This window comes from Podospora pseudopauciseta, chromosome 4 (assembly GCF_035222475.1).
Source record: "Podospora pseudopauciseta strain CBS 411.78 chromosome 4, whole genome shotgun sequence".
NCBI lineage: Eukaryota > Fungi > Ascomycota > Sordariomycetes > Sordariales > Podosporaceae > Podospora > Podospora pseudopauciseta.
In genome coordinates this window covers 851,039-863,318 of record NC_085894.1, presented here as the reverse complement: position 1 = coordinate 863,318, position 12,280 = coordinate 851,039, and the positions used below count along the sequence as shown (strand labels likewise).

The window sequence follows — 12,280 nt, the reverse complement described above, 5'->3', positions numbered from 1 at the left end:
GTTTTAGTACGGTTGTCTTCAACGTCCATAGTGTCACGCACATTAACAGCAGATTTTAAAGAAGTCTATGAGATTAAATATGAGCATTACAGCGGTAGAGGAAGCCGCCAGAACAATCGCAGTTTGGACTGGAGGAATCATCGACACGGACAGAATAGTAGAGGAAGCTTGGAGGGAGAGGTGGTTAAAGGAGCGGAATGGCCGGGCAACGACGAGACCGGCTGACGACCTCAACCACCAACAGGAGACGCTGTTCAAAGACAAAACGCTGAAAAGGCATGAAGGTCTCAGCAAAGCGAAAAGCTCGCTACTGGTCCAAAATCGAACCGGAGCCATAGGGCTCCGAGACTTCCTGTTCAAACAAGGAGTCCCAGAGGTACCAACACCTCAATGCGAGTGTGGGGGAAGGCGGGCTGGGTGCTGCTCGTCCAAGGTTCCTGCATGCCAATCATGGCCGAGGAAGAGCAGCAAACGGAGGGCGTTGGCTGAACACTGCTACGTGTTAATATCCCGATGGCTCGCGAAGGCTCCTAGAGGCGGCGAGATTCGGTGTCGTTGAGGGAATGCTACCCAGTCGCCGAGGCCACAGATGAGCTGGCTTGGGGGCCGCCGTAGGCAAATTTTCACCTCCCACCGACGCAGGAACGCACATTGTCAGGCCATCATCCCTGGCCAATTTTCGGCTAGCGTTTGTCAACAAACGGGCATGGGTGCTCTACTGTCTTTTAAGCCTGTTTACTTGCTATTTCCACATTGAGTTTTTAGGGATTTATCCTCAAATGTCCCCGCTGGAAGTGTTTTGGTGCTTCTAGACGCTATATATAAGACACTTCTCAACTTGGAACCGTGTAGGAAGAGGCAAGTGTAGAAACTTCTCAAGTTGCTGCCTAGTAGGCTGGCAAGGCAGCCTGGATCGTTGGGTGCGGATACGTCATGGTGCTGCCGCTGGCCGACAGACTTCACCTGACGGCTTGGTCAGAAAGATAACGTTGGACTTGTCCTATTAGCGTTAAGAATAGCCAGGATACTGCAGTAACAAACGGATAAGACACACCGGTACTGCAAAACACATTCCATGGGTCAGAAGATTAAGACTCCATGTCTCGAATCGAGGAGAATGCGGTCGATGCGTCCTAACCGGCTTCTATAATAACGAGCTTGACTGTTACAATGCCCTCCAACTAGAGAACTCTACCACGTCCGTCTTCGTGCTTCATTCTATTGAGAAACTTGCCTACACTTAGCGACAATCCTAGGGATCATTCCCCACACGTACGTTAGCCGTACCTGCCCATCAGAGTGGCAACCTGTCACTAACGTTTATCTCTTAGAGCCAAGAAACATGTCGACTTCTGCCTCTGTTCAGAATCCGAACAACGAGCGAAACCTGCTGATACCCTCGGAAAACATGAGTACCGACACCCTAGATTCCGGCAATCTCATCGACACCGCTACGGCCATGTCCGCTCTCGTGGATATCTTTGACGGCCAGCCTACTACGCCGCCCTCCCTCTACATCGACCTCGAGGGAGTCAACCTTTCTAGACACGGCACTATATCCATTCTTCAGATCTGCGTTCTGCCCCGTCGCCAGGCATACCTCGCCGACATCCACATCCTCGGTGAAAAAGCGTTCTGCGCCCCCAGTTCGGCCACAGGTCGTACCTTCAAGGACATCCTAGAGTCAGAGACCATCCCCAAGGTCTTCTTCGACGTCCGAAACGACTCAGATGCGCTGTTCAGCCACTTCCAGACCCGTCTCGCCGGCGTCCAAGACCTGCAACTGATGGAACTCGCCACGCGCACGTTCCCGCGGAGGTTCGTCTGCGGGCTGGCCCGGTGCATCGAGCGCGATGTCTCTCTGAGCGCAACGGAGAAGAGTCCCTGGCTGGCCACCAAGGAGCGAGGCACCAGGCTTTTTGCGCCCGAGCGTGGGGGAAGTTACCAGGTTTTCAATGAGCGGCCTCTCCATGTGGAAATCCGGCTCTACTGCGTTCAAGATGTCCATCTCCTCCCTAGGTTGTGGGCGCACTATGACGGTAAGCTCACAGGAGTTTGGGAAGGGAGAGTGCGTGAGGCTTCGCGGGATAGAGTGGCACTGTCTCAGACGCCTGGCTTCAACGGCAAAGGACAGCATATGGCACTGGCACCAGCTGGTTGGTCTTGGCTGTAATCTGGTTGGTTCTAAAAGCTGTGGGCATTCCGGCAATCTTCTGTAGCACTGTCGCTGTCAGGCACTGCCGGGGGTCCAGGGGCTTGACCCCGGTGTTGTCCTGCAAGCAGGGAGCCGTCTTCCCACCCTCGACTTGAGTACAACGACGAGTACAGCGACGAGTACAGGGTGCGGGTTGAGCAGAGGCTTGGAGAGATGGGATTCCCAGAGGTCACCGCGGCATATCAAATGTTGCGTGACGCCCGCGAGGTGGAGTGGAAGAAAAACCGGCCCTGGCTTCAGTAAACGGCTCGCGGGAATGATGTACGTAGAGGGAGACACGGTCACGGAGTAGCGGAGTGGGCTCGGCGGCGGAGCGAGGCGTGCTCACCCGGGGTCGTCACAGCAACAACGAGGATGACACTGCCAGTGTGATGTTTCGTGTTACGATCAATTAAACCTTATGCTATCCACCCACCAACCTCACGGCTCTTCCGGGCCTTATCCTTTCCTCCTCTTCGGCTCACTCCTCTTCGGCTCACTGAATGAGGTACTTGGCCAGTCGCTCCTGGGCACGCCTGCCCTCGTCGTACTCTCCAAACACCTCCTTGATCTTCTCCTCAAAGCCTTTGTATGACTTGAAGCATTTTTTGGTGACATCCTTTTTCTCGTCGTGCTTATTGTCGAAGTAGTCTCCCAAGATCGGCTCGAACCAGGTGAGTGCTTTGTCCTTGAGCCTGGACGCAGCGTACACAACCTTGGATTCCTCGTCTGGAAAGCGGGAAGGGTAGTACCAAAAGTATGCCTTGAGTTGGATCAAAAATCCTCCCAGCTCTCCCTTTGCACCTTCATAACGGTCGGGTGCCTCGAGCTTAGCACGCTCCCCTTCCTTGCGCAAAGTACCAATCTCCTGGTGGAGCATAGCGTTCTCCTGCGTGAGGGTATCGTGGGAAAGGCGTGACTTATCCTCAAGCTCTAGGATACGAGCGAGAAGCTGGTCGATGGTGGGTTGGGTCGAAGTTCCCCCCTGAGTATTGACGTTCCCGGCCATGGCGTTAACTTAGCGCCTTTAACTTATCCGTGACAGAGTTGAAGTGAGTATGTAACGTGTGACGAACCCCTGTACAGAACCTCTGAAAGGGATACTCGGTTGAAGGCTACTTCTGACAATTGGTTCGGTGCAGCTAAATAAATTGAAGGGTATTAGTACTTCGTAGTACTTGCAAGATTGTGGCGGTTCCAGAGCCCAGTCTCTCTAAGAGTGATTCTCTAAAGGTTAGTCTGGGTTGTAAAAGGGTGTAGCCAAACCAGTGCACGGCAAGGTGCTGTCTCAACGAGTTACCTTCACAAGATAATTAGTTCTGATTGGTTCGGAACGTCCCGTGTTTTTGCGTGCGCTGCCTAGCTGCCAATCCATCAACGCCCAACATGAGGGGTCGAAGAAGCCCAACGCCGATTACGATAGCAACATCAATCACTTCAAAGCTTCGAGCCCACCGAGACTCGCAATACCATGGTCAACCGTCCCGTGTCTCTCTCGAACAGCAGCTGGATCTCTGAACAGCTTGCGTTCTCCTACTCTACCCTTGCGCGCCCCTCATCACGATCAGTCGAAGCCCGCGATAGTTCTTAAACACATTACAAAGGGTCTTCCTCATACACTATAACTACCCAGTAAGATAAATTCAACACCAGACAATGGCGGCGCGCTATTTACTTCAGTTTCTAATTATTTTATTCCCGCAGATCGCAATTATCCTCGTCTATCTATCGCACCTACCGCTCTGCCCTTTCACCTTTCCGGCCGAGCCTCGGCGGTCCCGAACCATGCGTCTCCTGGAACGTGATGATGCCGGCGAGATCCGCCTGACGAAGGACCTGCCCAGCGACAAGATTCCACCATATGCGATTCTTTCACACACATGGGGGCCCGATGAGGAGGAAGTCAGCTACAAAGATTTAAAGGACGGCAGAGCCGTAAGCAAACTCGGCTACAACAAGATCCGGTTTTGCGCAGATCAAGCTTGGCGTGACGGGCTGAAATTCTTCTGGGTAGACACATGCTGTATCGATAAGTCCAACAGCACTGAGCTTCAGGAGGCGATCAACTCTATGTTCAGGTGGTATCGCGATGCGGCTAAGTGCTATGTCTATCTTACAGACGTCTCAACATACGAGCGACACGCCGACGGCGATCCTAGTTGGAAATTGGCTTTTCAGAAATGCAACTGGTTTACTCGAGGATGGACCCTCCAAGAGCTTATTGCCCCGACATCAGTCGAGTTCTTTTCAAGGGAGAAGGCGCGTATCGGAGACAGGAACTCTCTAGAGGGAATGATCCACAACGTAACGGGAATTCCCCTCGAGGCCCTCCGAGGTAGTCCTTTGTCTGATTTCAGTGTCCATGACCGAATGGCATGGATGAAGCAACGCAATACAACACGTGAAGAAGACATGGCATACTCGCTTTTCGGTATCTTCGACGTCCATCTGCCTCTTATCTACGGTGAAGGAAAAGAGAAGGCCCTTGAGCGGTTGCGAGAGAAGATTGGGAAGGATGACGGCTGTCTGGCCGACCTGCGTGTCACCGACCCTCGCCACGATAAGAAGCGGATCGAAGCTGCCAAGGGCGGCCTCCTGAAAGACTCCTACTGTTGGGTTCTCAGCAACGTCCAATTCCAACAATGGCACGACGGTGACGATCAACGGCTGCTCTGGATCAAAGGCGACCCCGGCAAAGGCAAGACTATGTTGCTCTGCGGCATCATCGACGAATTAAAAAAGTCTACACCACCTGGCCTTCTATCCTTCTTCTTTTGCCAAGCCACCGACTCGCGCATTAATAATGCCACTGCCGTCCTCCGCGGTTTAATCTACCTTCTTGTCAGCCAACAACCAGCACTCATCTCACACGTACGACGACCTTATGATCATGCAGGAAAAAAGATGTTTGAGGATCCTAACGTATGGATTGTCCTGTGTGAGATCTTTACTAGCATTCTAGAAGATCCCGGCTTGAGAATGACATATTTGATCATCGACGCGCTTGATGAATGCGTGACAGACTTGCCGCAGCTTCTCGAGCTGATCACCCGGACCTCATGCACATCCTCCCCAATCAAGTGGATCATCTCGAGTCGCAATTGGCCAGATATCGAAGAGCAATTGGAAACAGCTACGCAGAAAGCGAGGCTAAGCCTCGAGCTCAACGCCGAATGTATCTCTACTGCTGTCAACGCATTTATCCAAAACAGGATAGATCAACTGGCACCGAAAACGAAACACGATGCCAACATGATAGGCAAGATTCAGGATTACTTACACTCCAACGCAAATGGCACGTTTCTGTGGGTGGCGTTGGTCTGCCAGGCGCTCGCGGATCCGAAGGTTAAGAAGCGGCATATATTAGCAAAGTTACAGACATTTCCGCGCGGACTAGACTCTTTATATGCGCGGATGCTAGAGCAGATTGGCCATTCCGAGGATGCAGAGCTTTGCAAGCAGATTCTTGCCGTCGCCGCAGCCGTTCGCCGACCTATCCGCCTTGATGAACTTGCCTCTCTTATTGAGATGCCGGATGACGTTTCCGATGATCCGGAGTCCTTGGAAGAGATTGTTAAGATTTGCGGCTCGTTCTTGATCATCCGAGAACGAACGATCTATTTCGTCCACCAATCGGCCAAGGACTTTCTCTTCGGCACGGCTTCGGACAAAGCCTCCAACAAAGCTTCTCAAGAAGCTTTCAAGCTGGTTTTCCCTACTGGGATAGAGGATGTGAGCTATATCATCTTCTGGAGGTCACTGAATGTTATGTCTCAGAAGCTGCGACGAGACATATACTGCTTAAATGCACCGGGATTCTTGATTGACAACGTCCGAGTGCCAGACCCGGACCCGCTAGCAACGGTACGATATTCATGCATCTACTGGATTGACCATTTACGTGATTTGGTCTCTAGCACAAGCTCAAAATGGGTCCATCTTCTACAAGATGATGGGGATATCCACAGATTCCTTACAACGAAGTATCTTTACTGGCTTGAAGCTCTTAGTCTACTCCGAGCTTTACCAGAGGGCATCAATGCCATACGACAGTTAGAGAGCTTATTGGTAAGTATGAGACCACTAAATGCTATAAGCTGGTCTAACAGTAGTATAGGGACATACCATTCGAGGGAGGTTAATAGCTATCGTCCGGGATGCATATCGGTTTGCGCTGTCCTACAGGATGATAATTGAGAAAGCCCCTCTTCAAGCATACACATCAGCCCTTGTATTCGCACCGACTAACAGTATCATAAAGAAATTCTTCAAGAAGGAAGAGCCTGGCTGGATTAGCACAATATCAGTTGTAGAAGCGGAATGGAATGCCTGTACACAGACGTTAGAGGGCCATGGCGACCGGGTCTGGTCAGTCGTGTTCTCGCCGGACGGCCAGCGAGTGGCATCGGGCTCGAGCGACAACACCATCAAGATCTGGGATGCGGTATCGGGGACCTGTACACAGACGTTAGAGGGCCATGGCCACTGGGTCCGGTCGGTCGCGTTCTCGCCGGACGGCCAGCGCGTGGCATCGGGCTCGGACGACAACACCATCAAGATCTGGGATGCGGTATCGGGGACCTGTACACAGACGTTAGAGGGCCATGGCTACTGGGTCCAGTCGGTCGTGTTCTCGCCGGACGGCCAGCGCGTGGCATCGGGCTCGAGCGACCACACCATCAAGATCTGGGATGCGGCATCGGGGGCCTGCACACAGACGTTAGAGGGCCATGGTAGCTGGGTCTTCTCGGTTACGTTCTCGCCGGACGGCCAGCGCGTGGCATCGGGCTCGGACGACAACACCATCAAGATCTGGGATGCGGTATCGGGGACCTGTACACAGACGTTCGAGGGCCATGGCGGCTGGGTCCAGTCGGTCATGTTCTCGCCGGATGGCCAGCGCGTGGCATCGGGCTCGAGCGACCACACCATCAAGATCTGGGATGCGGCATCGGGGACCTGCACACAGACGTTAGAGGGCCATGGCCACTGGGTCCAGTCGGTCGCGTTCTCGCCGGACGGCCAGCGCGTGGCATCGGGCTCGGACGACAAGACCATCAAGATCTGGGATGCGGCATCGGGGACCTGCACACAGACGTTAGAGGGCCATGGCAACTGGGTCCACTCGGTCATGTTCTCGCCGGATGACCAGCGCGTGGCATCGGGCTCGAGCGACCACACCATCAAGATCTGGGATGCGGTATCGGGGACCTGTACACAGACGTTAAAGGGCCATGGCGACTTGGTCCAGTCGGTCGCGTTCTCGCCGGATGGCCAGCGAGTGGCATCGGGCTCGAACGACACGACCATCAAGATCTGGGATGCGGTATCGGGGACCTGTACACAGACGTTAGAGGGCCATGGCCACTGGGTCCGGTCGGTCGCGTTCTCGCCGGACGGCCAGCGCGTGGCATCGGGCTCGGACGACAACACCACCAAGATCTGGGATGCGGTATCGGGGACCTGTACACAGACGTTAGAGGGCCATGACGGCAGTATCCAGTCGGTCGCGTTCTCGCCGGACGGCCAGCGCGTGGCATCGGGCTCGAGCGACAAGATCATCAAGATCTGGGATGCGGTATCGGGGACCTGTACACAGACATTAGAGGGCCATGGCCACTGGGTCCGGTCGGTCGTGTTCTCGCCGGACGGCCAGCGAGTGGCATCGGGCTCGAGCGACAACACCATTAAGATCTGGGATACGGCATCGGGGACCTGTACACAGACGTTAAAGGGCCATGGCGACCGGGTCCGGTCGGTCGCATTCTCGCCGGACGGCCAGCGCGTGGCATCGGGCTCGGACGACAAGACTATCAAGATCTGGGATGCGGCATCGGGAACCTGCACACAGACGATAAATGTTGATTTAGCTGCTACCTATCTATCGTTCGACCATACTAACGCTTACATCAATACGAATATCGGGCGTATCCAAATAGCTACGGCTACTATGGAAAGTCCAAATCAGCTTAGTAGTCCGGTATGTTATTCGTATGGTTTAGGACAAGATTACCGCTGGATTATTTGTAATAACCAGAACGTGTTATGGTTACCACCAGAATATCATGCAAGCGCTTTTGCTATACAAGGACGCAAAATGGTTCTTAGCTGTTATTTAGGACGTGTTATAATATTTTTATTTTCTCGAGATATTTAATATTTCGACCTTTATTTTGTTTCTCCTACATTTCTTTTGTTTTATTTACTACTAAAGGGGTGTAGAGAACGGAATATATTTATAGACCCAATAATTCTTGTATTTTCAATCCTATATCAAGACAATATATATTTCCCCGTTTAGGTAGCAATATCATGGTATGCAGCTTCTTCCAAAACGACAGGTTAGTTAATAATGTAAAATAAGCTTATGGCAATAGGAATTGGGCCCAGCAGTAGTTCGAAGGAGGCGTAGCATTATCACGCGCTCCAGCTAGCTTACCACAGAGATTTGGAACTAGTGGGTTAGTGATAAACCGAGGTCCTGCGCTCTTTGAGGTGTTCAACTATGGTAGGGATATAATTGGTCCGTATAAGATCTTACTAGTGTTCCCTTAGTAACCCTTTTGGGTGTGGGGTCTTCGTTGCCGCGCAGCAAGTGTCACCGTCTTATAAAATGCATAAGAAGTCGATGAGTCTAGAGAGGCAAAGGTTCAAGGATCTGGGATCTGTGACTGGGCTTGAGGGCGTAACCAAGTTTATATTTATCCAATACGCGGTGAGGCGAGGTCGAGGGGTTCCGATATGCCGCCGGGATCAATAAACTCAGCCGAATCTTCGGCAAAGGCGTGATTTAAGGTAGCATAGTACGATCATGAAAACGAGCTGGCAAAGTTAGTACCTATCCAGTCATAAAAGAGTAGAATTGGGCAGTTGACTATCACGCCTCTCGGGAATGCATTCTCCATGTATGCCTCATTGGCACTTGGATCCCGAAATTTATTTTGCCGCCCCGTTTTATTTTCAAGTTTTATTTTCTGTTGGCGATTATGCGCCTGAGGCCACTGGAAGATGGGGGGGAGTAAATGTAAAAATGGGAGAGAAATCTTCCTTAGGTTTTGGCAGTATGCCTTCCAGAATCAGCATTGGATTTCCCTCGAAATGATAGTCTGGATGTTCTCCACCGCCAGCGAGTACATGTAGTTCTATCAACTTTCAAAACCTACTTACCTGTAGACATCTAGTTCGAACATGCAAAATTCATATAATCCCAGTCCAAATCCTACATCCCATTGCATCAATCTCAGATTCCCTATGCCCATGCCCATGTCCGTCCCATTTCAAGTCGTTTTGTTCCCCACATACTTTAACAATCATGCAGCCTTTCAATCCCGTACCCTCGCAGCAGCAATAAAATATGAATACAAAAAGTCTCATGACGCCATCCTCATCTCCGGATCCCTCCCCCCAAATTACCTCAGCTCAGGGAACCACCCCCCAGACTCCCCCTCCCACAACGCAGCGTAGGAATCTGAGACGTCCCATCCGGCACCGCAGCCGAGCCCAACACCCACGGACAAACCCTGCTCATCAACGGCTTGAGCGTGGGTGTACAAGCTAGAATAATCGCCACATTCATCTCAATGGTAGACCAATACGCCATGTGAGTTCCCTCGAATGGTTTGTCCGGTGACTCGGTGACATACCACAGAAAATGAAGGCGGATGCAAGAGACAATGCAGACACTGCATAACAGTCAGCGAACCACCTCGCCCAGTTCAACCCCCCGGTAAGACTTACAAAAACCCCAGGGCAAAAACCAAATACAACCACAACTTCTCCCTCCACGGCAGGGTAGTCATCCCCCTAACCACAGGGATAGGGATGCAAAATATCGAAAAGTCAAGCGCGATATTCACCGCCGCGTCGGCGTAGTATTTCGCGTCTGAGGGGAGACATCTCTCTTTCGAAGCGGCTAGTTCCCAGAATGAGTGGATGGGGATGCAGAAGAGGATGTTGGAGGTTAGTAGGTAGATGCCGTAGCATATGACAAGTGTAAGAAAAAAGTACGTCACTTTTCGTGCTGTGGCGATGACGAAGACGTCGAGGAAGAGGAGGAGGATGGAGATTTTGGTGAGGATGAGGCTTGTTCCACCGATGATGATGTTGATGTACATCCACTTAGGGGGTTAGCGGTGAAGCTTGAGATTGATGGTGGAGAAAAGGGGGGTCTTACGAAGCGGTAGCCCTCGATTTGGTCTCGGGTGATGGTTGTTCGGTGACGACCGAGTCCGTAGGTGATGTCTGGAACGCGTCAGGATTGGTGCTGAGAAAAAAAAACAGGGTGGACCAACGCATAGCAACGCCGACGGTGTTGGCGATGGAGAAGAGTAACGTGATAAGGATACAACAGTCTGTTAAGCCTAGCCTACGAAGGACATAGCCGCGTGAGATGAAGCGAAGGACGACGGCTGTGGCAGCTAGTACGACCATGGTAGTGGCACACGCAAAGAGCGCAACACCCCGTTCTGTCCACGCCATCTTTGCGCCCACGGCCAGGTCGGCATTCTCTAGAGCAAACCAGGGGGAAAGAAAGTACGAATGGTGTCCCGATGGGCTGGTAACGAACAGCAATGAGTGAGCGGTTAGTGGCGATCATGGAAGGGCGCGAAGAAGGTGGGATTCATGCAACAAAAAAAAGCCATCATGGTGTTGACTGTCGTGAAAGGGATCGCAACGGTAGTCGAGCAAATGAAACCTGATCGAGTTGAGTCGGGACGAATGGGCGAGCCAAGCCACCGAGAATTCGTGGGGCGCCCAATGAGATTTGGTGATGGAGGCAGGGGAGCAATGCTCATGAGGCGCTAACGATTGTGACGTGACAGGGATGGGAAAAACTTGGACCAGATGGCGGATACGAGACGCGGACGCGTGATGGGAATCCATGATGACGAATTCTGAAGAGGTTAGGATGACTTGTTTAATGGCAGCAGAGGGTAGGTCACCTCCAGCGCCCTTCAGTGAGGCCAAAATTACGGGGTAGAAAGGAAGTTTCTAGACAGTGTAGTCCGATTTGAGTTGTATCTATGTATGATTGATCATGACAGGTCGGCGCGCACAAGATGTTTGAACCCCTGAGCCCCTGAAAGCCATCCCCAAAGTAAACAATGACCCCGATATCTTTCCTGAAGTAAGACCGGATTGTTGCTGATATCCCTGCCCCCAGGATCGTAATGCCGAGAATCATCTCGATCAAGAGGATGCTTGCATCCATTGCCACCCCATTCGGCATCCTCGCGTGCGATTACCAGGTCGTGCCACACTTGAACTTGGCCCAGGTAGCCTTGGGAAGGTATCCTCTCTCGATCTTCAAAGCCTGTTCGAAGCATCCAAAGCCCTGGTTGCTAGGCAAGGTTGGACATCTGGTGCCATAAACGTGGAATCCCAGGCCGGGGTCATCGCGGTATTTGCCGTAAAAGTCCCACTCGTACACTTGGGCCTGGGGGGACTCCTTGAAGCCAAAGGATATCGAACCAGGGAATGTCTTGCTGGTGGTCGTGCGGTCATTGTGGTAGATGGTGATGGTGGTTTCGGGGGCGTTACAATCGTTTCTGCCGCAGGGGATGGTGTAAGCCCAGTCGTCCCTGAAGACCTGGATGCCGATAGCGGGCTTGCAGAGGGCGGCAACGGGGTTGGCAAGAGCAATGAGGCCAAGGCTGGCGGAGAAGAGGGTGGTGAAGGAGACCATTCTCAAGTACTACGCGTGCTGCGGCCAGAACTTGACAAGAGGATGATGTTTGATGGGTTGAGGGTGACAAAAAATGGGAGGGAAAGTGAGCGAGGGGAAAGGTATATATACCTTTCTCGATAGTTTTATCATTCCATTCAAGACCATTCAGGTCTCTTCACAGAAACTGGATCTTCGCCGGAGGTTTGATGATGTGTAAGACGATCATAGCTAGCTCTTACTTTAGTCATCATGTCAGCTCAGGGACCTTCAACGCGATCCCACTCTATTCTGAGATGATAAATGGCAAGAATGCCCACCTTGGCCTCTAGCCTGTTTACAACTGCCCGATTCGCCATCGTGCTGACGTCGGCTTCATGCTTCCACCACAATCATGCCTCACGACATACTAGGATTGTACG

The 12,280-nt window shown here is 52.1% G+C and overlaps 3 protein-coding genes across 3 annotated transcripts; 2 read left to right on the top strand and 1 right to left on the bottom strand.

Moving 5' to 3' along the window:
* Nucleotides 1-1,098: 1,098 nt before the first annotated feature.
* Nucleotides 1,099-2,230, top strand: QC763_0062660 (uncharacterized protein; the record flags this gene model as incomplete). The annotated part of the gene is made up of 2 exons (XM_062905874.1): nucleotides 1,099-1,122; nucleotides 1,334-2,230. The coding sequence occupies 2 exons, from the start codon at nucleotides 1,099-1,101 to the stop codon at nucleotides 2,171-2,173; spliced, it is 864 nt and encodes a 287-aa protein (XP_062765424.1). The 3' UTR covers nucleotides 2,174-2,230.
* A 1,749-nt stretch (nucleotides 2,231-3,979) lies between these two features.
* HET-E (Heterokaryon incompatibility NOD-like receptor E) lies at nucleotides 3,980-8,351 on the top strand (the record flags this gene model as incomplete). Its single annotated transcript, XM_062911826.1, has 2 exons — nucleotides 3,980-6,262; nucleotides 6,312-8,351. The coding sequence occupies 2 exons, from the start codon at nucleotides 3,980-3,982 to the stop codon at nucleotides 8,349-8,351; spliced, it is 4,323 nt and encodes a 1,440-aa protein (XP_062765423.1).
* A 3,084-nt stretch (nucleotides 8,352-11,435) lies between these two features.
* On the bottom strand, nucleotides 11,436-11,879 carry QC763_401915 (uncharacterized protein; the record flags this gene model as incomplete). Its single annotated transcript, XM_062911825.1, has 1 exon — nucleotides 11,436-11,879. One exon carries the CDS (start codon nucleotides 11,877-11,879, stop codon nucleotides 11,436-11,438), a length of 444 nt encoding a protein of 147 aa, XP_062765422.1.
* Between the last annotated feature and the right edge of the window lie 401 nt (nucleotides 11,880-12,280).